The sequence below is a fragment of the Carassius carassius genome, chromosome 49, assembly GCF_963082965.1.
Source record: "Carassius carassius chromosome 49, fCarCar2.1, whole genome shotgun sequence".
NCBI classification, from domain to species: Eukaryota; Metazoa; Chordata; class Actinopteri; order Cypriniformes; family Cyprinidae; genus Carassius; species Carassius carassius.
The window spans coordinates 14,178,365-14,200,739 of NC_081803.1; the positions used below are offsets into that span (position 1 = coordinate 14,178,365).

Genomic DNA, 22,375 nt, shown 5'->3' on the forward strand with positions numbered 1-22,375 from the left:
AAAAACTTTAATTAACATATAGTCTAAGCCTATACAGAGAATAAGAATAAGAGTAAGCATAACGTGTTTGAGCTATTCTTGAGCATCTTTCCTGATTTCCAACAGAGATTGTTTTCAGAACGCTTCTTAGTGGGCGGGGATTCGGGCGTAACTCCGCCCATTGTAGACGTTGCGTGATGATGACAGTGGCAGGTGATTCAGCTCTTCTCTGTGGATGCTGAGCAGAGGAGGCGCGCGGGAGGGGCAGCTGTGTCTTCACTAATTATGCTATTCTAACGAGCGCAAGGGGATCAGGACGGAGCAAAACCAGAATATTTCACAGGCAAAAACCCCTCAAAAAAACGGTTATGCCTCTTTTACAGTGGACTTATGTCCTGTCATATTTGACAGCATCGTTTTAAGGAAAAACATTGCGAATCGGACATTTTGTGATACGAGCGCGTTTAGTTCCACAAACTGAATATAAAACAGCTTTGAGGAAAGGAAGATATTGACATAACAGAAGGTAAGACGTTGGCAAACCATCATGGCATGGCCCTGTATCTCCAGAGTCTGCTGTATGGCTCGGTTCTGGAACCAGCTGGACAAGGGCGACATCGCGGTGCCGTTGGTTTTCACCAAGTACTCGGACGTGTCCGAAATGCAGCATCTTCACCTGCAGCAGCCTGCGTCGAAGGTCGCCATAGAAACGCAGCCGCTTCACAGCGAGCGCGAGGCGGTGACCAAAGGACCTGCAGCCCAGGAGGAAAACATTTCAGGATCTGTGATGCGCCAGGACTACAGACACTGGAATGTTCGCCCTGAGCCCAGCTGCAAGCCCAAGAACACGTATCATTGCCCTGAGGTTCCTTTTAACAAAAAGACCCAGTATCAGAAGGACTTCAGAGCCTGGCCTATCCCAAAGAGGGGAGATCATCCTTGGATCCCCAAACCCTCTCTGACCATCTCAGTGGGCAGTGACCGCATCCCTGACAGAGCCAAACACACCTTAGAGATGATGGAGATTGGGGTGGAAAAGAGCGAGATTGCTGACAAGGTGCATGAGAAGGAGATCCTGTCTAGTGAAAGGAAAAAGAGACAAGTCAAGAAAGTGACCATGGTTTCTGAAAAGAAAGCTGGTGTGAAGTTGGATGGGCAGGGCGTGGGAGATGCCCCTACTACAGAGGGTAAAGGGAGGGCAGCTGTGGATGCTCTCAACCAGCAGATCAAACAAGAAGTGTCCTCTGGCAGCTCCTACAGGTAAAGCTGACTGATTATCAATGAATGATTGTACAGTAGTGTTAAAGACCAGGGGTCTGGAACCCACTCAGGGCCTCAGCAAACTTCCAAGGGGGCCTCACGATAACTAAAAATAATTTTAAATAAGACAAATCAATTATTAAAAGAAGTTAAAACAGCTAAAAATTTAAATCTTACAATTGTCATTTTATTTAGGAACAAGGATTTGCTTTTACATGAGCAACATGTTTGAAAGTGTGATGGTATTGTAAATCCTGCAATGATGACGATAATTAATACAATCGCAAAATGTCATGAAAATTTGTATAATTTTCTAGTTATCCAAAGGTCTCAAATATTGAACTTGCTATTTGTAAAATAGTTTTAAATATTAATTTACCCATTTAAACATCTGAAATGATGAAATGTAAGAATCTATAATGATTTCAATTGTTATATGTTATAATATAATTCTTATAATACATTATTCTATTTATTTATTTTAATATATTGAAACCGATCCTTGTTTCTAGAAATAAAAAAGATATAAATTCAGTGGATTTGTCATTACAGTAGAAGTATCTTGATGGGATATTGATCCCTGTCATTGACAGTGAGTCAAAAAGGTTGAGAACTGATGTTCTACAGTGATTCAGAGGCTTGGTTTGACAGTAAAACCTAAATAGAGCTGTTATGCTAAATAATAGCAATGCAAAATAATACAAAATAATGCCTCTAAAAAAACGACAAATGGATTAAGTGGGCATTAAGAAATATAAAATACCACTAGACCAGTATAAAAACAATTGAAGTCAGTGTAAAGTACCAAATGGAAAGTGTATTGTGGAGTGAAAAAGCCAAAAGGAGGTCAGCTGTGGGTTAAATCTTGTGTATACTGCTGTACTAACACCTACAGATGGCAGGACATGCAGGGGGCTGGAGAACACTGGAGCAGAAGCTGTTTTTGGAAAAGGCTTTCATTTTCTTCAGGGTTAGCTTTAGGGTAAAGTGAGGCCATTGTGGCAAAGTGATTGCATTAGGATTAGTTTGCTTCCAGAATAAAAATTCCCTCAACCCCATGTCATCCAAGATGTTAAGTCGCAAAGAAAATATGGTTTTTGAGAAAAATATTTTCTCCATATAATGGACTTCAATGGTAACCAATGGGCTGAATGTCCAAATTGCAGTTTCATTGCAGCTTCAAAGGGCTCTACATGATCCCAGACGTGGAATTAGGGCTTGTATAGCGAAACAATCAGTTTTCTTAAAAAAATAAAAGTGTATATATTTTTAACCACAAATGCTTGTCTTGCACTAGCTCTACTTCATGCATTACATAGTCACTTTAGAAAGGTCATGTATGATGTAGTGGAAGAACCGACTTAGTGTTTACAAAGCGAACGTGCATAGAAAGTCAAATGTCCTTTACAAAAAAAGGTAAACCAACAATGTCGTTGAAGTCAGGGGAGAAAATGAGATGGAGTTTTTCACCTTACTTTACCTTTTTGAACCAGAGTACACATGAAGAGCTAACCGTGCATGACCTTTCCAACGTGTCCACCACTGAAGTCCATTATATGGAGAAAAATCCTGGAATGTTTTCCTAAAAAATCTTAATTTCTTTGCTACGGAAAACAGAAAGACATGAACATCTTGGATGACATCGGGTTGAGTAAATTATCAGGAATTTTTTTTTCTTTAAGTGAACTAATACTTTAATAATCCATTTGTTAAGGTGTAAATAAGTGGTGAAAAATGTTCAGGTTTGTGCAACTCAGAGAGCCCTAAAATAAGCTTTTATTTTCCAGCTTTAACATATAAAACATGGCTTTTTTACTTGCTTTTATTTGCCTGTCTTTGTTTAAAGCAGATGGAGCTGAAGTTTGTATAGTGCTCTGCTGTTCCTGGTCCTACTTGGTATTCAGCTGCCTTTCAATCACTTTTTTTATTACAAACTGTGAACTATAAATGTGTAAAGAAAGAACGTTCTCCGTATTCCCTCTCCGATTTGAGTTCTGGATCTCATTTGAAAAGTCTGTCATTGTTATTGTGGAGTATTTGTGTCCATAATTCACCCACTTATTAATGTGCGCTTGCAAATCACTCCTGCAGCTGAACAAGATTGGGTTTTTGATACTCTGTACAGTTATAATAAATATCTTTTGGTGCCTTGAAGGTTGCTTTGGATATAGATTATATGGTGTTAAATTAAGCCTGAATTGCATTGGAATCTTGCCTTTAGACCTGCATATATGGTGTTATTTGTTGGGTGAGAACTTTAATCTCAAAATGCCTCTGAGGACACATTTAATATTTCCTGTGTGGATTTTTTTCTTTTTGACTTGGAGTCATCAGTTCAGTTTGCATGACAGTGCATGCATGAATTGTTATAGTGTGATTCTTTCAACTGGAAAGCTCAGGATTAGTTTGACTTAATCTCATGTTTAGTCCTGAGTTTTGCTTTGTTGCACTGTCATGCTACAAAGCAGTGACAGGGCTTAAGATGTATGACACAAGCTGATGAAACTGGATATCAAAAATTATCCTCTACTTTAAGAAGCCTTTGAAAAGCCGTCTGTGGTGTTTTATTTTGAGCCAGAAAATATTTAGGTGCGCCTTGACAGGTTGCTGTAAAGAGGAAGTTGCTTCCTTCATTTATCTCTCTACTGTCTCTTGCTCTCTCTCTCTCCCTGCAGATCAGTAATCTTTAGTCTGCAGTTGATATTTCTTGTGCACAAAATATTGTAATAGCTCATACATTTTTGCAGTTTAAGTGTCTAGTAATTATTTTGTATTCGGTAATTGTTTTGGGGTTGTTGTTTTTTAGGTTTTTTTCACTGTTGACTTGACTTGAAAATAGAAAATACCTACGATTCAGAGTTATTGTTAACTAATGGTGCATCCCAAGTTATGTACTTATGCACTATTCTATGCTGTTATGTAGTATAAATTAGGGGTCTAACGATATTCAAACCGAACAGAAAAAACACGGTACATTGTGTACCGCGATGCTCTGCTGAGACACTTCATGTACAGAACAAATCTGTCATATAGGCTATATAAAATTATAATGAGAACATGTCCTGTAAAAGAATATGCCATGTTTCAGCACGTTGTTATGTGAAGAATGCGTCCACAGTGTGCAGCACATGCAACACAAACAACAATGCAAAATATGAATAACTATAACTAGTACTGTGATATGCACAACATTATAATGAGAACACCATTATAATAAAACACTCACATCTTTTATAGTTTAGTTGCCGTGTTTTATAATTTTTATATTTATTATACTTTGTTGTGTGAAGAATGCCCCCACAACAGCAGTAAAACATTCAGAGCAGCACAGACACGTTCACTTGTGCATTCGGGTCATTTTGTGCAGATATGAGTGATAATATTAAGGTTATGTACAGTAGTATAAATAACTAAGTGTATCCTAAATCTGATGAGTTAAATCCCGTTGATTAACAATTACCCCATGGCATGGCAACTAACTGAAAAATAAGTTTAAATAATAAAATGACCAAAGCTAAAACTGAAATATACATTAAAGCTAAATAAAAATGTAAGAAAATGACAAAAGCATACAAAATGTCTAAAACATTGACTAAAATTAAAATGAAATCTGAAAATATGAAATAAAAGGTAATTCAGAGTATGAGTAAATACTATAATGGTATATAAATAATACTTGATATAGATAGGCTTTTTGATACTAGCGAAAAGAAGAAAAAAAAATTGTATTGCGTGTGTATATATAAATATATATATACATATTCTATCATGACAACTCTCTGAAGATTTTAGCATGGTGATATGGTCATGTTTATATATTTGGTCTTGGCTATGCTGCTAAATTGTTGCTGCTGTTGGTTATTGCTGTTGTCGTGGTAGATTATTGCTGCTGCTGTTGCAAAGCAAGTACAGGAACTTATTGCCGATACTGTGCTTGTACATAAGTACATAACTTGGTGCTGTGAGCATTTAAGACATACTGCTGCTGCACAAATAGCATATATAATAGCCCATAGCATAGATCTATACAGGTGGAACTGGGGAAGGTGGAGGGGTTTAAGAGGAACTCTGAAAGTGTGCTGCGAAATGCTCTAGTGAATGCTAACTAGCCATTTATATGTAAAGCAGCAAGCTCACTGGCTGCGCATTAGGGCTGGACGATTATGGCCTAAAATCAAAACCTTGATTAGTTGAACATTTTATTAACGATTAATGAACGATTATTTTGTTTCGGTTTTGTTTTTTTGCCCTCATAGTTCACTGACAAGGTTTGTACTGTAAATATGATTGACTATCAGCAGTTATTTTATCTATGTTCGTTACATTTCTTACTAGGGTTGGGTATCGTTTGAATTTTATCGATTCCGATTCTTATCGATTCCTAGTTTTGATTCCAATAAGATAAAAAATCCAATATAAAAATCAAACATTTAGATGTCAAACATTTTTACAAAGCATTCTGTTGCAGCTGAATAACATGAGCAAAAATAAGCAGCCTACAAAACACTGCAAGAGGAATTTCGCCTGTGATTCAAAAAAATACCATAGCAAAAACAACTAGATTTATATAAATTTCTAATATTAAAGTGTTAAAGACAAGTAATAAGATAGGTCAGTAATAAGAAAGGAACATACAAATCAATTAGCAATATCATAAATAAATACAACTAAACTAAATTTCAGGTACAGAAACTGTAATTAAAAGTTTAAAAACACTGCATAGTTTTCTTTTTATAAATAAAATAAAGATTAATCAAGTAAAGTAATTAAATATATTCAGTCAAGATCAGTGAATGATTTTCTTTTGTTCTTTGATTAACATTAATGACAGGCAGCGTTTATTAGGCTGTTGTCTCTTTAAGCAAAAATACTGTACTGTGTTTTCTTTGTCATCTGTTTACGTTCATGTAAGAAAAAAACGGCTGTGTTTATGATGATATACTGATGTAGTTTTCTGTATCGTAGTTTTGACTCGGAACAACCTTTTCTACAGTTAAAATACACAGAACAGTCCGAGAACGGACACAAACCGGGACCCGCAGCGCGACCGCCGACCGCTACTCTCTGTGCACGCTCTTGTGCTTCATGTGCGCTGCACCTGCACGCATGCATGCTATAATAAGTTTTGAGATTCTAAGCTACTTTAGTGATAAATCACAGGACAGTGCTGTCAACTAGTTTCTGTGTTCCTCTGTGCGCGCAATCTTCATAGCTCCTGTTTATATGAGTGTTGGTGCCACAATGCAGCTGCGCGAACATGGTAGCTCAATATAAGAATACACATCCGTTCATCTAATCGCTTGAATGTCCAAACCATAAAACAAATACAACTGACAAAGTTTAGTGAAGACGCAAGGCTCACCGCTCACGCGCCATCACTATGTGTTGAACCGGCGTTCACCTCCGTGTTTTGCTTATATGCCACTGACTGGACGGGGCAGAGTCATGTGGCTACACACGTGCTAGTAGGCTTTTAAGGGGGAAGTGTTAACAGGATTAAAAAAACAAAATAACCGTCATGGGAAAATTACGTCGGTTGGAGGTTATGAATTTCGGTTTTGATTATTTTTCGATTAATCGACCAGCCCTACTGTGTCACGATCGGGACACAGGAAAACACAGAGAGAGATCCAAGTGCAGGTTCTAATAAGGATCTCTCTCTCAGAGAGAGATCCTTATGTCTTTTATTGGGGTAATCCAAATCGTTATCCAGTCCAGGCAGGGGTCAAAACCAGAGTAGCAATCCACACATAAACAAACACAAAACAATCAGGCAAGGACAGGACTAGAAGTAGCGTGAAAACTACAAGGACTCCGTGATACATACTAAAACAGACAGGGTATAAATACACAGGGAAATGACAATGCTAATGGGGAATTGGCTGAGTGCAATGATTAATGACCAGTGACAGCTGAGTGCAATGATTAGACAGAGATCGTGGGGAATGTGTTTCATGAAGTTACAGACACTGTGGGGAAGGAGGACATCTAGTGGTTACCCAGGGAACACAAACCAGACACTGTGACAATACCCCCCCTCTACGGAGCGGCTACCAGACGCTCCAAAATGAGACTGACAAAACAAGAGACCAGGAGGGAGGTGGACAGGTGGAGGCTCAGGGGGAGGGACGGAGGGCCAGGAAAAATGGGGAAACCAGAGACAAGAGGAACATGTAAATTGGGGAACAGAGACCAGACGTGCAAACACAAAACAGGGAGACCAGGAGGGAGGTGGACCGGCGGAGGATCAGGGGGAGGGACGGAGGGCCAGGCTCACAGAGGGGAACAGGGACAGGAAGTGAACAAAAAAAACAACAACAACAACACAACAGGAGACCAGGGTGGGTCAGGGTGTTCAGGGACCCAGGACAGTGCTGACCGGGCAGGATTCCACGGTGGAACAGAAGACCACCATATCCTTGTGGTCGAGACAGAGACCCACCAGGGCGGCGCAGTGGACCACCACATCCATGTGGTCGAGCCAGAAGCCCACTAGGGCGGAGCAGAAGACCACCACATCCGTGTGGTCAAGACAGAAGTCCCCCAGGGCAGAGCAGAAGACCACCACGTCCATGTGGTCAAGACCGACGCCCCCCAGGGCGGAGCAGAAGACCACCACGTCCGTGTGGTCAAGACCGAAGCCCACCAGGGTGGCGCCGAAGACCACCACAGTGGGAACGAATTGACAGGAGAGCAAGTCTGGTTGGGCAAGTCTGAAACAGAGAACATGAACAAGTTAAGGGTAGCCTCCGTGGCCACCACAGGATCAGTCGAGCGCTCAGAGAGTTCGGCTGAGACGTGACTAGGCTCATTAAGTTCCACAGAGGCGAGGAGAGACTCAGGTAGTTCAGCCGAGACGAGGAGAGGCTCTAGTAGTTCAGCAGAGACGTGGAGAGGCTCTGGTAGTTCAGCAGAGACGTGGAGAGGCTCTGGTAGTTCAGCAAAGACGTGGAGAGTCTCTGGTAGTTCCACAGAGAAGTGACGAGACTCTGGTAATCCCATGGTGTTTATACTAGATTCCAGAAGATCAATGCTGACTTGACTCTGCTCATGAAGATCATTGGTGACTTGCATTTGTTCATGAAGATCATTGGTGACTTGCATTTGTTCATGAAGATCATTGGTGACTTGCATTTGTTCATGAAGATCATTGGTGACTTGCATTTGTTCATGAAGATGAATGGTGACTTGCATTTGTTCATGAAGATGAATGGTGACTTGCATTTGTTCATGAAGATCAATGGTGACTTGCCTTTTTTCATAAAGACCATTGGTGACGTGCATCTGTTTATGAAGATCATTGGTGACTTGCATTTGTTCATGAAGCTCAATGGTGACTTGCCTTTGTTCATGAAGATCATTGGTGACCTGCATTTGTTCATGAAGATCAATGGTGACTTGCCTTTGCCCATGAAGATAGTCGGTGACTTGACCTTGCCCATGAAGAACACTGGTGATTTGCCTTTGTCCATGAATTTCACCGGTGACTTGGCTTGACTCCGGAGTGTCGACGGTGACTAGCCCTGACTCTGGAAGGTCAATGGTGACTAGCCCTGACTCTGGAAGGTCATCGGTGACTAGCCCTGACTCAGGAAGGTCAACGGTGACTAGCCCTGACTCTGTAGGGTCAACGGTGACTAGCCCTGACTCTGGAGGGTCAACGGTGACTAGCCCTGACTCTGGACGGTCAACGGTGACTAGCCCTGACTCTGGACAGTCAACAGTGACTAACCCTGACTCTGGAGGGTCCACGAGCACCTGACTCGACTCTGGAGGGTCCACGAGCACCTGACTCGACTCTGGAGGGTCCACGAGCACCTGACTCGACTCTGGAGGGTCCACTAGCACCTGACTCGACTCTGGAGGGTCAACGGGAACCTGACTCGACTCTGGAGGGTCCACGGAAACCTGACTCAACACTGGAGGGTCCACGGGAACCTGACTCGACTCTGGAGGGTCCACGGGAACCTGACTCGACTCTGGAGGGTCCACGGGGACCTGACTCGACTCTGGAGGGTCCACGGGGACCTGACTCGACTCTGGAGGGTCCACGGGGACCTGACTCGACTCTGGAGGGTCCACGGGGACCTGACTCGACTCTGGAGGGTCCACGGGGACCTGACTCGACTCTGGAGGGTCCACGGGGACCTGACTCGACTCTGGAAAGCCCACTGTAGCTGCCATCCTCTGCAGTGGCTCCGGGCTGGCGGCCACCTTGTGCAGTGGCTCTGGGTCGGCGGCCACCTTGTGCAGTGGTGCTGGGTTGGTGGCCATCTTGTACTGTGGCGCTGGCTCAGCAGACGTGACGTGAACAGTCTCTGGATCAGCAGACGTGACGTGAACACTCCTGGGAATCTCTAGGATTTTGGACAGCATAGAGAAATAATCCAAAAATGTTTCAGCGGCCATCCTGGGCAGTGGCGTTGGGCTGGCGGCCATCTTGCATCGTGGCGCTGGGCTGGTGACCACTTTGTGCTGTGGCGCTGTGCTGGCGTCCATCTTGCCTCGTGGCGCTGGGCTGGCGGCCATCTTGTGCAGTGTCGCTGGACCTGCGGCCATCATGGGCAGTGGTGCTGGGCCGGCGGCCATTCTGCGCAGTGGCTCTGGGCTGGCGGCCATCTTGTGCTGTGGCGCTGGGCTGGCGTCCATCTTGCCTCGTGGCACTGGGCTGGCGGCCATCTTGTGCAGTGGCGCTGGACTTGCAGCCATCATGGGCAGTGGCGCTGGCTCGGCAGACGTACGCTTCCTCTCAAGGACAGGACTAGAAGTAGCGTGAAAACTACAAGGACTCCGTGACACAGTAAAACAGACAGGGTATAAATACACAGGGAAATGACAATGCTAATGGGGAATTGGCTGAGTGCAATGATTAATGACCAGTGACAGCTGAGTGCAATGATTAGACAGAGATCGTGGGGAGTGTGGTTCATGAAGTGACAGACATCGTGGGGAAGGAGGACATCTAGTGGTTACCCAGGGAACACAAACCAGACACTGTGACATACTGCGCATGCAACATGAACCAATCGGCTTTTAACGCTGTGAATATCATCAGACTGCCAACAGCCTGCACCATCTTTATATATAGTAAATCATATAAGTACATTTGTGCAATATGATGTACAACAGACATTGTATAGCATTAAGCAGTAAATTAATATACTTTTATGACTTTTCTCCCTTCATGCCTTTCCTTTTATCCCTTTTCTTGAGTAGGCCTAGTGCAGTAATTGAAGATGCTGTAACAATTCAAAGACCGGAATCGATCAGTATAACAGAGGAAGCAGCAGAGAAAGAGAATGAGAAAGAGAGTTTTGCCTTACAGGGCAGAGTTAGAGGGATAATCTCATTGGGATTCACTTTGGTGTCCAAAGTGAATGTCAGAAGGAATATGTCATGCTATAGGTACAGCAGGAAGATGGTACCTCTATTGATCTGACAGCAAGGCTGTTACTAGAATAAGAAAGGACAATAAAAATATAAATTATATAATCTAATTATTTGCAGTGCTAATGGATTAATAGAATGAGTCAGTTTTACAGTGTTCATTAATCCAAAATACGCTGTCTATTTTTGGTAACATCAAGCACTGTTGTCATCTAATAGGTCTAGACTACAAAATAATCAGGATGTTGTTTTTGGATCCAAGTTAAAAGCAAAACAGCTTTACATGCTTCTGTTAAACACCACGTTACTCCAATGTGCCAAGTCTACCCATGGTGCACTGCTCTGGCTCCCCACAACACAATTCTCTAGTGCCAGCATATCACCATAGTGACAAAGGCTGCTCACAAAAGTTCAATGCCTGGGGAGAGGAAAAATATCAACCTCACTGTATGCTCAAATCTACAAATGATTTTTGATGACAGCGGTTAATTATATGAGTGAGCTCATCTGAAAAAATACTGTGCTTTTTCCATTAAATTAATTCTGTTAAATTACAAAATAAACTGGTGTAATACAGCATTGTAGAACAGTGTTGATGCTCATTATCAAATGAATGATTTGACAGCTGGTACCAAGCACTTATTTACAATAAGCACACTAAACTCATTGTTAGGAGTCCTGTTGTATATGTGTAACAGCCTTCTCTCTCTGTCTTTATGTTTTTGTCATTCTCTATCTGTCTCTGTATAATGACATGGGTATGACACATGTATTACAAGGAGAGGGTGACTTATGAGGACATAACCCATGTCCCTATTTTTCAAAACGCTTATAAATCATACAGAATGAGTTTTTTTGAGAAAGTAAAAATGCACAAAGTTTCCTGTGAGGGTTAGGGTTGGTGTAGGGCCATAGAATATACAGTTTGTACAGTATAAAAACCATTACGCCTATGGGATGTCCCCACTTTTCACAAAAACAAGTGTGTGTGTGTGTGTGTGTGTGTGTGTGTGTGTGTGTGTTGCTGTATAAACTCTTGACTCCTTCTTCTTCTGTCATGTTTTTCTGCTGAGGTTTCAAGCATTCTGATTGGACTTAATTTATCTTATGTAACAACTTTCACTTTTTTTCTTTCCGCTCCCCTTTCTTTTCTCAACAGGGAGAGAAAGGAGGCCTCCCTTTAAATCAAAACACTAGCAGTATCATCAAATTCACATTCCCAAAGAACAATTTATCAGAAATACATGATGTTTGCACATGGTCCTTGCTTAGGCTAATTTTCTAGCTAGGTTTTCATTTATCCTTAACACACAATTCAATTAAATGTTTGCACCTTTTGCATACTTTTAAAGATGTTTCCATTGTAATAAATAATTAATACTTTTATACTGATTTTTCATAGTTTAAGATTGAAAGTTTGGGTCTGGGACATGGGTCAAATTTAACAACAAAATTGATACACAAAAGGCATTTGAAAAGCATGTTTTTACAACTGAGAGAGAGAATCATTTTCTGTTGACGATAAAGATTCACATGTATTTCACCTGAAATATTCTTTTAAAACACATTGCATGGGCCATGTTTCTCACATCCCGTTTTCTCTAAGGAGGTAAATGCTCCCCCCACTTGCTGTCCCATGACTTTGATCATCAACTTGGTGCTCACATAATAATGGGCCCTCTCTGTTTAGAATCCTTCTTCATTCTGAGTGTAAAGGAGTTTGATCTAGTAATGTTATCTATTCTGTTCTCCAGTAGATAAGTGTGAGAAATCAAATGCTCTCAGGGCTTTTTTTAGGCTTTATTATAATATATTGTAATGGTTGATACGGTTTCATACAGAGATGTATTCATTTGCTCCTTACTCTCATAAACTAAAGCAACTAATTGATCTAATAGGATGATAATGGATCACTTTGCCTGGCATTTCCGTCTCTTCCTGTCCTGTCAATCGTAATCAATACAGCCTACCCCTCTGAGGCTGTAATATTATGGAATCAAAAATAAAGAGAAAGAGGTCCAAAGGAATTTTTACAAATTAAAATGAAGTCATGTACATTTTTAAAGTGAATAGCCATTATTCCATCTTTGCTCAGCTAGAGTAAAAAAAGCTCACAAGACATCTTAATTTGAATCTGGAATTCATAAAACAATTGCACCAGTTGGTCTGAGTGATTCATTAGTAAATCAGTTTGTTTTTGAATGATTTGAGTTTGTCTGAGACAAATCTGATTTGTGCTGGTCTTAAGTGAGAGAATTCTGTCTGTATGTGTGCATGTGTGTTAGATGCACTGCAGATAAGTTGCATGTTGGGTAATCTGCGATGCATATTCCAGTGAAGTACATACCATTTGTCCGTGTCATCTCAGTGAATAAAGACTTGTTACTCATTTTAAAGGAAGGGCCTCAGGAAAAACTCTATGTCATGCAAATGGGGGAGGGGGATCTCTGCATTATGTCAATCTAGATCTATAATGCAGTGTCTATATATAGCAGGACCAAACAGTTATTCTATATGTAGTTTTTGTTGTATCGCATAGCACCTTGATGTAATTGAAATATTGTTTTCTTGATCTGTTTGTTCTGTCAGAACATAAAAATGAATGTTAAGCCCTGTTCACACCTAAAAAACGATAACTATAAAGACAATGATATTAGCGTCCACACCAGTCAACGATATCGTCTGTTTATTCTAAGTGCACATGCGTCTGCCGCTTTAAATTCTGGAGCTCATTATGGATTCTGATTGGCTGTCAATGTTGATTTGGCTGTCAGTGTTGATTGGCTGTCAATGTATCTTTCATCAGCTGGAAAAAATCGTTCTGAAAATGATTCCAACTATATCTTTTCTCTGTGCCTTTATTGTTATAGCTGTGGTGTGGACTTTGCTATTCTTTAATATTGAGAACTATTTTTAGAACTATATTCATCGTTATCTTTATAGTTATCGTGCATGGTGTGAATGGGCCTTCAACCATATAAAATTAAAGTTTGAATTAAAATTCAAATTTTGTTGCTACTGTAGTCATCTACTATATGTCGATGTACTTCTAAACATTGACAGTGTAACTTTTGTCAGATAGGTGCATTTCTTTTCAGAAAAAAATGGATCAAAAATATTGATAACTTCTCTTAGACTTGGATGGTTTAGCCATTCACTCACTACACTCAGTTTCCCAATAATTGTGATGTTATCTGTTTCTTTATGTCAGGACTGAGTTCAAAGCCTACACAGACGTAAAACCCATGAAGCTCATCAAGGCCCAGTCTCAGTATCATCCTCCCAATGGGAAGACTGATCAGGAGACCAGCTACAGCGCCACCTACAGGCCATACCAGGCCACTCAGCAGCCAGATGAAAACAAGGCCCTGGAAAGGAGGAGGATACGCACACTGTACCATGAACCTTACAGAGAGAGCCGAAAGGTACGAGCCGTGGAAGTTAAGGAAAAACAACACAATATTCAGATTAGCTGCTGGGTATTTAAAAGGTTAATCACATTTATTCTGCCCTATTTTTGAATGTTTGGTTACATTCTTATTTATAAGTGTATGTTTGTTGCAGTAGGCTGTAAAACAATTATTGGGTTCAGTAACTTCATGATGTCAGCAATGTATGTGCTCAGTGGCTGGAAAATAACTGAACATCAGTTTTCTTCTCAGTAGTACTTCTTCAAAGCTGTTTGATATAACTTTGGCCTCAAGCTTTGAGTGAATCAGCATCAGTTCTTTATTTCATTATGTTGAGTGACCTGTGACATGACAGACCTTTCCAATCATTCAGTCTGTTTAAACCTGTCCCTTCCTTACAGTCAACCTCAAGCTCACATTCAGATCTACCTTCATCCAATCAACAGTCAATGGAGAGAACCAAGTCCTCACTCTACTTTTTTTTTTTTCCTTTTTCAAAAAAAAAAAAAAACAATTTCACTAAGATGTACGTCACAACACTGAACAAAATATATTTTCTGCTGGCATTCCCAGGGTTGAATTAGCAGGAAATATAATCTATGGAAAATAACCAACAATATCATTGTCCAACATGTCCGTCCAATCCGAATCCCATCTTATTTTATTTCCCATTAAATAACGAAATGTGTCACATAACGGTTGTAAAATACCATTTGTGTGCCATTTTATTTCTTATACAGGTGGAGAAAACCAGTCTTCCTCGCTCCAAACCCAAAAAGAGCACAGCTGCCACACCTGGCAAACTGCTGAAGAAGTCCAAGGAGAAGCAGGTGACATCATTGCGTGGTTCGAAGAAGAAGAGCTCCGAGAACCAGCCGGAGAGCAGAGCAGGGCAGGGCGACAAGGAGAAGAGTAAAGAGATCAACAACAAACTGGCTGAGGCGAAAGAGTAAAAACCATTGCACTTCTTCTCTTATTTAATCTCTTCCCGAAAGGGTGAAAGCAGAACGAAGGCTGCAAAATTATTTAATAAGAGGTTCTCATTCCTTTTCTCTCCATTGCTGCCCCCTCCCTCTCCCTCTCCCTCTCTCTCTCTCTCTCTCTCCCTCCCTATCTGATGCACCTCTCATTTTATTCCTCACTGTATTTTCAAAAACCCCACACCTCTCTTTCTCTCACTCTCTCTTTTTCTCTGAGAGGTCAGTGGGCTGATTTGACAAAATTATCAGGGTTGGATTTGATGTTTTTCTCCTCTTTTGCCTCACAATCTCGCCCAGTAATATCAAAGCGTTTGCATTTACTATAGCTTCACCCACTCTCCTCATCTCCACAATGAGGTTTCCATAGCAGCCACTCTACTGTTTGGCCAGTGGATGCTCTTATTTTGCATGGAGCCATTGGCTCTGTATGCACTTACCATCAGATGCACAGACTGGTGGGTTTCATTTATCAAGGGTTTTGAAATGAAGCTGATATGTATCCGATAAGCCTTTTGAAATCATGTTTATGTAAATTAGGCAACACATACAAACCACAAAGGCCAATTTCCCAATCAAAAATCTTTGATAAATGTGCATCTTTGGTTTTAAGACTATATTAATCTGCTTGCTTTGCCTGTTTTATGCTATAATTTTATTGATCAAACACCCCAAGCTCCCAAGTGATATGTTGTGATCTCAGATCACTTTGGTGCTGTGATGATTTGAATTATTTTGTTTTCTTGAGAACCCTTCCATATGATGAAAATGTTGATTAATCCTTATAGGAGCAGGATATATCTAAATAGAACATCGGTATCTCTAAATAAACATCTGTCAAGGTCATATAATAAGCAGACCTTGTTTCGGCCCACTTTGTTGCCTGGACAACCAAATAGATGTAGTAGTACAGTAACATGATATTGCATTATGGGATTTATTGTAAATTTTTCTTTTGATAGAATAGGATTTAAATGTTCACTGTGATTTTTTTTTTTGTGAAAAGCAAACCAATATAATTTTTATTTTTATTTTTTTACAAACAAAAATATGTTTATGTATGGTTTTGAGGTTTCGGTGGAATTCTATTCCTTCATGCACCATAAATTATATAAGGACCAAAATATAACATTTAACATTATCTTCCACTGCCCAACTGTTTCTTTTTCTCTCACATGCACACTTCCCTTCCCCCCTAAGGGAGCCCCCGAGGTAGACAGATGGGGTTCACACAAGTAGAATGAACTCAAAAGGTCAATAGATCAGCCAGCTTTAAAATCAAAGCCCTTCTTTATGTGAATGCATATTCAACTTATTAATTATTAATGACTTTTCCAGAGTGTCTCCTTCTTTGTTTTGATCCTGCATCCCCCATTGTTCAGTAACTGAAATGACCTGTATTCTTGCCTAATTGTTCTGTTTGTTATCATGTGTCTATTGATGTAATGGTAAGTCGAATGCAATCTGTCCGGAATGCTATTTGTTTACTCTTGATTGCATGATCATGTCAACTTTGTTTGTTTTAATCAAAAGTTGGCCCCAAAAAGGCTTCTTCCCAAGATGCACATGTATGTATAAGGGGAAATTTCAAGTGTCGTTTACTTGTTTCTGTCTGGTAACAAAACTGGCATACAAGCCCTCATCACAATCTCTTGTCAAGTGAGCCTGTAATGCAAACTTAAAACTATCTTAAAATAAAAAAAAATCTATCATCATTTTCTCACCCAAATAGTGTTACAGACCTGAAAAAAAAAACATTATATCACAGAAGAAGTAAAGTCATTCATATTAGGAATGACTTTAGGGAGTCAGTAAATGATAGAATTTCAATATTGGGTTGACTACCCCTTTATAGTTTAATGCTGATACATTCACAGAGATGATTTTGTGTTGGCAGTGAAATCTTTTTATATATAATCTGATCAGGCATTATGTAACAGCTCATAATCATGGCATTGCATGTGACATGACAATGTCACAGATTCATGTCAGTTTGTGATGGAAGAACAAATATGTTGGTAGTTCCTGGGACTGAATAGCATTTATTTTAGAATTTAAATACCTTTAATTTGCTGGCATCATGGGAGTGCATTGTGTAAGAAAATGCATTGCATTGTTTTTTTATTTGTTTTTTTGTTTGTTTTTTTAACCATGTACCTCCCCTCTGCAAATCCTCTCTGTCCCTGGTCTCATCCTTTGACGTCTACTTCATTTTCAGTATGTCAAGTATGTGATCTCATTGTCCTGTTTGCCCAATCTGCATAGTAATTGTTATCTATTGCCAGATTGAAAAAAAATTCAATTCCATTGAATACACTTATATCCCTCACAGGCTCATTTCCATTCCTGTCAGAAATTAAATATGGCACTAACCCTGGCTGAATTCAGAATAGCATACTACTCTCATTATATTTAAGAATGCTAAAAATATACAGGAATAGTAAGAATAGCATGTTATTCAAGTTCAGCCGTAAACTTTTTATCTTTCATAGTGTGCACCATTAGCAGTCTAACACTAGAAAGCATAGATTCTTCTTCATGTATGAGTTTGATTGACAGCCATTCTGCCATGACTTTCACTTTGACATACCATGTAAAATTTTGTTCAAACTTCGAAGACAGTTGAGATTTATTATAACTATGTTTACTATCATTTATGAAAATATATAATACATTACAATGCATTATGAAAACTTTGAATGTATTATAACACAGACTTCAAGTCCAGAAACACAGACATTCTGTCGGACTTGTGGAAAGTATTCGTATAGAATGAAAGTATCTATTTGTTCAGTCTGGCTGAACTAGAATAGCTCATTCTCTTCTGCACTGTGCTCTGAAGCTGACTGTGCCACATGGGTGAGGGCCTTTTCTTGTATTTTGCAGCCTTTGGTGACTCACTTACTGTTAATATAATGGGAATAAAGGGAAGACATTGTTGGGAGACAGAGGAGGAGCAGCTAACGGGTTGTACATGTCAGTGAGTGTGTGTGTGTGTGTGTGTGTGCTTAGCACAGGTGCTATATATAGTCCATGCATACTAAAAAGGAGAGAAAAAAATGTTATGTGAAAGGGCCTCAGAATCAACTGTGATAATGTGAATTGTGATTTCTCTCTTGCTTGCTCATATTAATTGAAATTAATAAATGCAAACGCAGAAACGGAGGTGTCGTGGTTCATTTTGTTTGAGATGTGGGAGCGTTTGGGAACTCAGTGGTAGGTGCATCTGTATTGTTTCTCCCTGTACTTCTGTCTGTCTCTCTTGTCACTGTCATAGAGACGTTGAATCCACATGGAAGAGAACTATTTTGCGATTCTCATATTTTGTGTGTGACAGGCTCTGGAATAGATTCTGGCATCTTTTAAGTTGTGCATATTGCTGTCAGCTGAGAGTTGAGAAATATATGTTTGCATCTTGAGTGAATCAGATATATTGCGGCCTTCAGTGCCTCATATGTGCAAACTAATAAAAGGTGCAAAACTTCCTATTCCAGGACCGAATATCATAGATTTACCTAAAAACTGGAATTATTCCATTCTGAATAGACTGAAATCGTCCTTGAAAGATCAATATGTGTCAGTTACTGTGAGTCTATAATGACTGGCTTTAATGATTATATTGATAGATTGATTGATTGATTGATTGATTTACATAATGATTTTGTGCTTTGGGAATTAAAGGAATAGTTCACCCTAAAACAAAAATAGTTGACATTTACTGACACTTGTGTCATTCTAAATGTGTATTACTTTCTTCCTTCTATTGAATACAACCATTCTTGACAAATTTTGACATGTAGTGATATTTGTATGGGGGAAAAGCATTCTGCAAATCATTTCCACACAAGTCATACCAATTTGGAATGACATGAGGGTGAGTAAGTGATGGCAGAATTTTTATTTTTGGTTGAACTATCCCTTTAATTACTTTAATGTTCAGCTAACGAGTGATCTTGTCATTCGTTTGAAGGGTTATGCTAAAACAGTACCACTACATTCAGCTTTGTCAGCCCATCCGAGATATTGGTTGGGTGCAGACACTAAAGCAACACCTGTGGCGCTGTGCGATGCCCGACCCAAGGTAATTCTCGCCTGAGATTAGTTAAGCTTCATCCGCCTTCATGCGTACTTCAGCAGCACAGTTATTACTCACTGAGAAAAACTGTAGTGTTGCTAGTGCTTTGTACACAGGTGTTTGCATTGAGAAATTTAGTACACCATAACTGTTTAATGTTCTTCATCTTTTGATTTGCTCCCATGTGTATTCTCTTCCATATGGAAAGTGCTGGGCCAAAGGAGGGTGACTAGGACAGTTTGACTGCTCATGTATGTGCATTTTAATACATGCATGTTCTGTTTTAATGTTTACTATCATCACATACAGTCTTGTTACTGTGTTCTTGTAGAAAACTATTTCAGGGAAAAGGCATTTTTTCTTAATTTATTCATCTGAGGCATTGCTATCAACAAAAGAGTTTGAAGTGTCACATCTTTTTTTTTCTTTTTTTTGGTACTTATAATTTGATGTACTGTTAATCTCTTCTCCTTACTGCAAGAACAATCCATTTACGGTGAACTTTAAATGTCATTCATAGATTAATTCTTTTTTATTTGTTTATTTTCAGGAGATTTATGAAATTGAACTTGATATTTAAATCTTTAGTTTCAGAACAGCATATTGCATTCTTGTTCAGTGGTGTCTGTCTTGTTGTTTTCATGCTGCTTTTATTTCTGGACTTTTCCTTTGAACAACCTGAGACCACGGTTATAATTCATCTTTTTATTTGGAGGATGGGGTCCAAATGTCTGAGACATCAAAGGAGTTTGGGTTTTGGGGCATTTACCGTGTCCGATACTAAAAAAAGTGTGACACACTTTGCAAAAAGCGTGGGAATTGTCTATGCTGCTTCGCGATAAGAAATTAAATTCCTCTGTCCAGCTGTTGTTGAATTTGTAGCTGTATTTAGTTGTTGTGTTTTTTCGCCCTTTAAGCACTAAACGCACGTCTACATGCACAGATGTCAACAGCGCAACTGAGTTGTAGGTCGCCAGGTTAAGGTCACAAATGAGTTAAAAAACTGTATGATCTGTCTATTACAATAACAAAATGAGAGGGGCGCAGGAGATGGGTATGATATACAGGAGACTCCTGGAAAAAACGGGTGTGTTAAGAGGTAGCCTATATGGGAAAATGAAGAAACTGCCTGTAATAGACTGTGAAAACTTGCGTTTTATATTTTTTAAACTAAAAATACAAAGTTAAATTGAAATAAGATGTTTATTATTATTATTGTTTAATAAATTACATCCATTTGGAAAACGCACTTCTCATTGGGCGGGCCACAGCTGAAAGCCTCCTCTGTCATTAATAACTCACCCTCATGTGTTCTAAATCCATAAGACCTCCGTTCATTTTAGGAATACAAGTTAAGATATTTTCGATGAATTCTGAAACCTCTCTGACCCTCCCATATCAGCAATGTAATTACCACGATCAATGTCCAGAAACGTAGTAAGGAGATCTGTAAAATAATACATGTGACAGCAGGGGTTCAACCGTAATTTTATGAAGCTACGAGAATACTTTTTGTATGCAAAGAAAACAAAAATAACAATTTGTCTCCTCTGCGTCACCCTAGTGCCATTTTGTAGCTAAATCCACATAAACAGCGTATTCTATTCTGTGTCAGCTGCGTCACACGAACACGTTGTAAACGTAGTAAACGTTATTTGTGTGAGGCAGCTGACACAGAGTAGCATTTTACCGATCTCCTTGCTACGTTTCTGAACCTTGATCGTGGTAATTGCATTTCTGTCTATGGGAGGGTCAGAGAGGTCTCCGAATATATCTAAAAATATCTTAATTTGTGTTCTGAAGATGAATGGAGGTCTTCTGGGTATAGAATGACATGATGGTGAGGAATTAATGACATAATTTTCATTTTGGGGTGAACTAACCCTTTAAATCTGTCGAAATCAGTTTTTGAGAATTTTATGTTTACCCATTCAAAGAGATAGCGTTTCAAATTTTCAAATATGGCCGCCGAGTGATATGCCTTGTCTTAAAGGAACTTTGCTATTTCTTCTGGCAGAAGGATTCCATTTAATGTATTTTCTTAATCCAATAGCGTTTTAATTAACGTTTGCGTCCTTAATAATTTAAATACGTTGAAATACAGCGAAAACGCAAATGACCTTACAGTCTCAGCTAAATGGGTTAAATGTCTACCTCTTGCCTACAACGTCCTTTTTCCGCGACTAAACGGATATATTTAGCATATATGTTATTGAATGTAGCCTATTTCTCATCAGAATATTCATTCAAGCATTTTTTGACCGTTATGGCTAACTATAAATAATATTTCTAAATAAAAATAATGAGTATAATGTGGTCTCAAAATGCTCAAAGCTCGTTTCTTCTAGTGCGGGCTGTAATCTTCCGGATAAAACATCACCTCATGTTGTGTCTCTCTCTCTCTCCCCCTCTCTCTCTCTCTCTCCCTCTGTCGCCCTTCCGCTCCTCCTTTGGCAATAACACTGTGCTGCTCCTCAGAGAATCTGAGTCTGGCCTCGGACGAGTAAGCGATTATTATTCCGCGGGAACCTCTGGAAGAGAACCACTGGTGGAACGACCAGAACCACGTCGGGGAGTAGTCCGGTTCGCGCCGGATGTCAAGTACTGACACAAAGCACATGTGAAAGAGGAAGGCAGCTATAGACAGAACAATGAAGTAATGAGAAATATTTTAGAAAATATTTTTGCAGACAAAATAAGAGACGTGTTCAATTAGGCTATTATGTCACAGGTTAAGATTAAAAAAATGAGCTTCCTAATGAGAAAAACATCAACAAACCTGTGCTCCCAGACTGTTTGCAACAACTGAAATGGTGCTATTTTCTGTTTCATGCTATTTCTCAAAACATAGTGTTGCCAAGTAGCAAATATCATGGTTCATTAAGTGCTTCCTTAAATTATAACATACTGTTTAAAAGTATAATAAATATGATTAAATCAGTGCCTATCTGGTTGTTTTCGTGCTTTCATTGTAATATCCATTAAGAAATATGTTCCTCATACAGTTTTTAAATAATAATAAACAATAAATGAATAATTTTTTACATACAAAAAAAATTCATTATGACAACAATAGGAGTCAATGGAAAGTCCCCATCATGATGAAAACACTGGGGGCGAGGGGCTGTCATTTCCCATTTTCCAAGTCAGCTGTCTTCATACTAATCGTCTGAATAATTCAAAGTTTAGAGGGTATTTTGGACAGAGATCTATTGTAAAATTAATATCTTAAGAGGCATATTAGCACAAGGATCCATAGTTGCTCCTGTCTGCTGTGAACTGTGGGA

At 39.5% G+C, this 22,375-nt stretch overlaps 1 protein-coding gene across 1 annotated transcript; it reads left to right on the top strand.

Moving 5' to 3' along the window:
• The first annotated feature begins 181 nt into the window (after nt 1–181).
• On the top strand, nt 182–22,033 carry LOC132132581 (microtubule-associated protein 6 homolog). The gene is made up of 4 exons (XM_059545009.1): nt 182–1,239; nt 13,838–14,051; nt 14,777–14,985; nt 21,567–22,033. The coding sequence occupies exons 1-4, from the start codon at nt 527–529 to the stop codon at nt 21,694–21,696; spliced, it is 1,266 nt and encodes a 421-aa protein (XP_059400992.1). The 5' UTR covers nt 182–526; the 3' UTR covers nt 21,697–22,033.
• Nucleotides 22,034–22,375: the final 342 nt, after the last annotated feature.

Bases quoted from the DNA above. Each gene is read 5' to 3' on its own strand.
- LOC132132581 (XM_059545009.1), top strand. From the start codon at position 527: ATGGCATGGCCCTGTATCTCCAGAGTCTGCTGTATGGCTCGGTTCTGG. The intron at 14,052-14,776 runs GTACGAGCCGTG...TTTCTTATACAG, and splicing joins CTTACAGAGAGAGCCGAAAG to GTGGAGAAAACCAGTCTTCC. The intron at 14,986-21,566 runs GTAAAAACCATT...GCTGCTCCTCAG, and splicing joins AAACTGGCTGAGGCGAAAGA to AGAATCTGAGTCTGGCCTCG.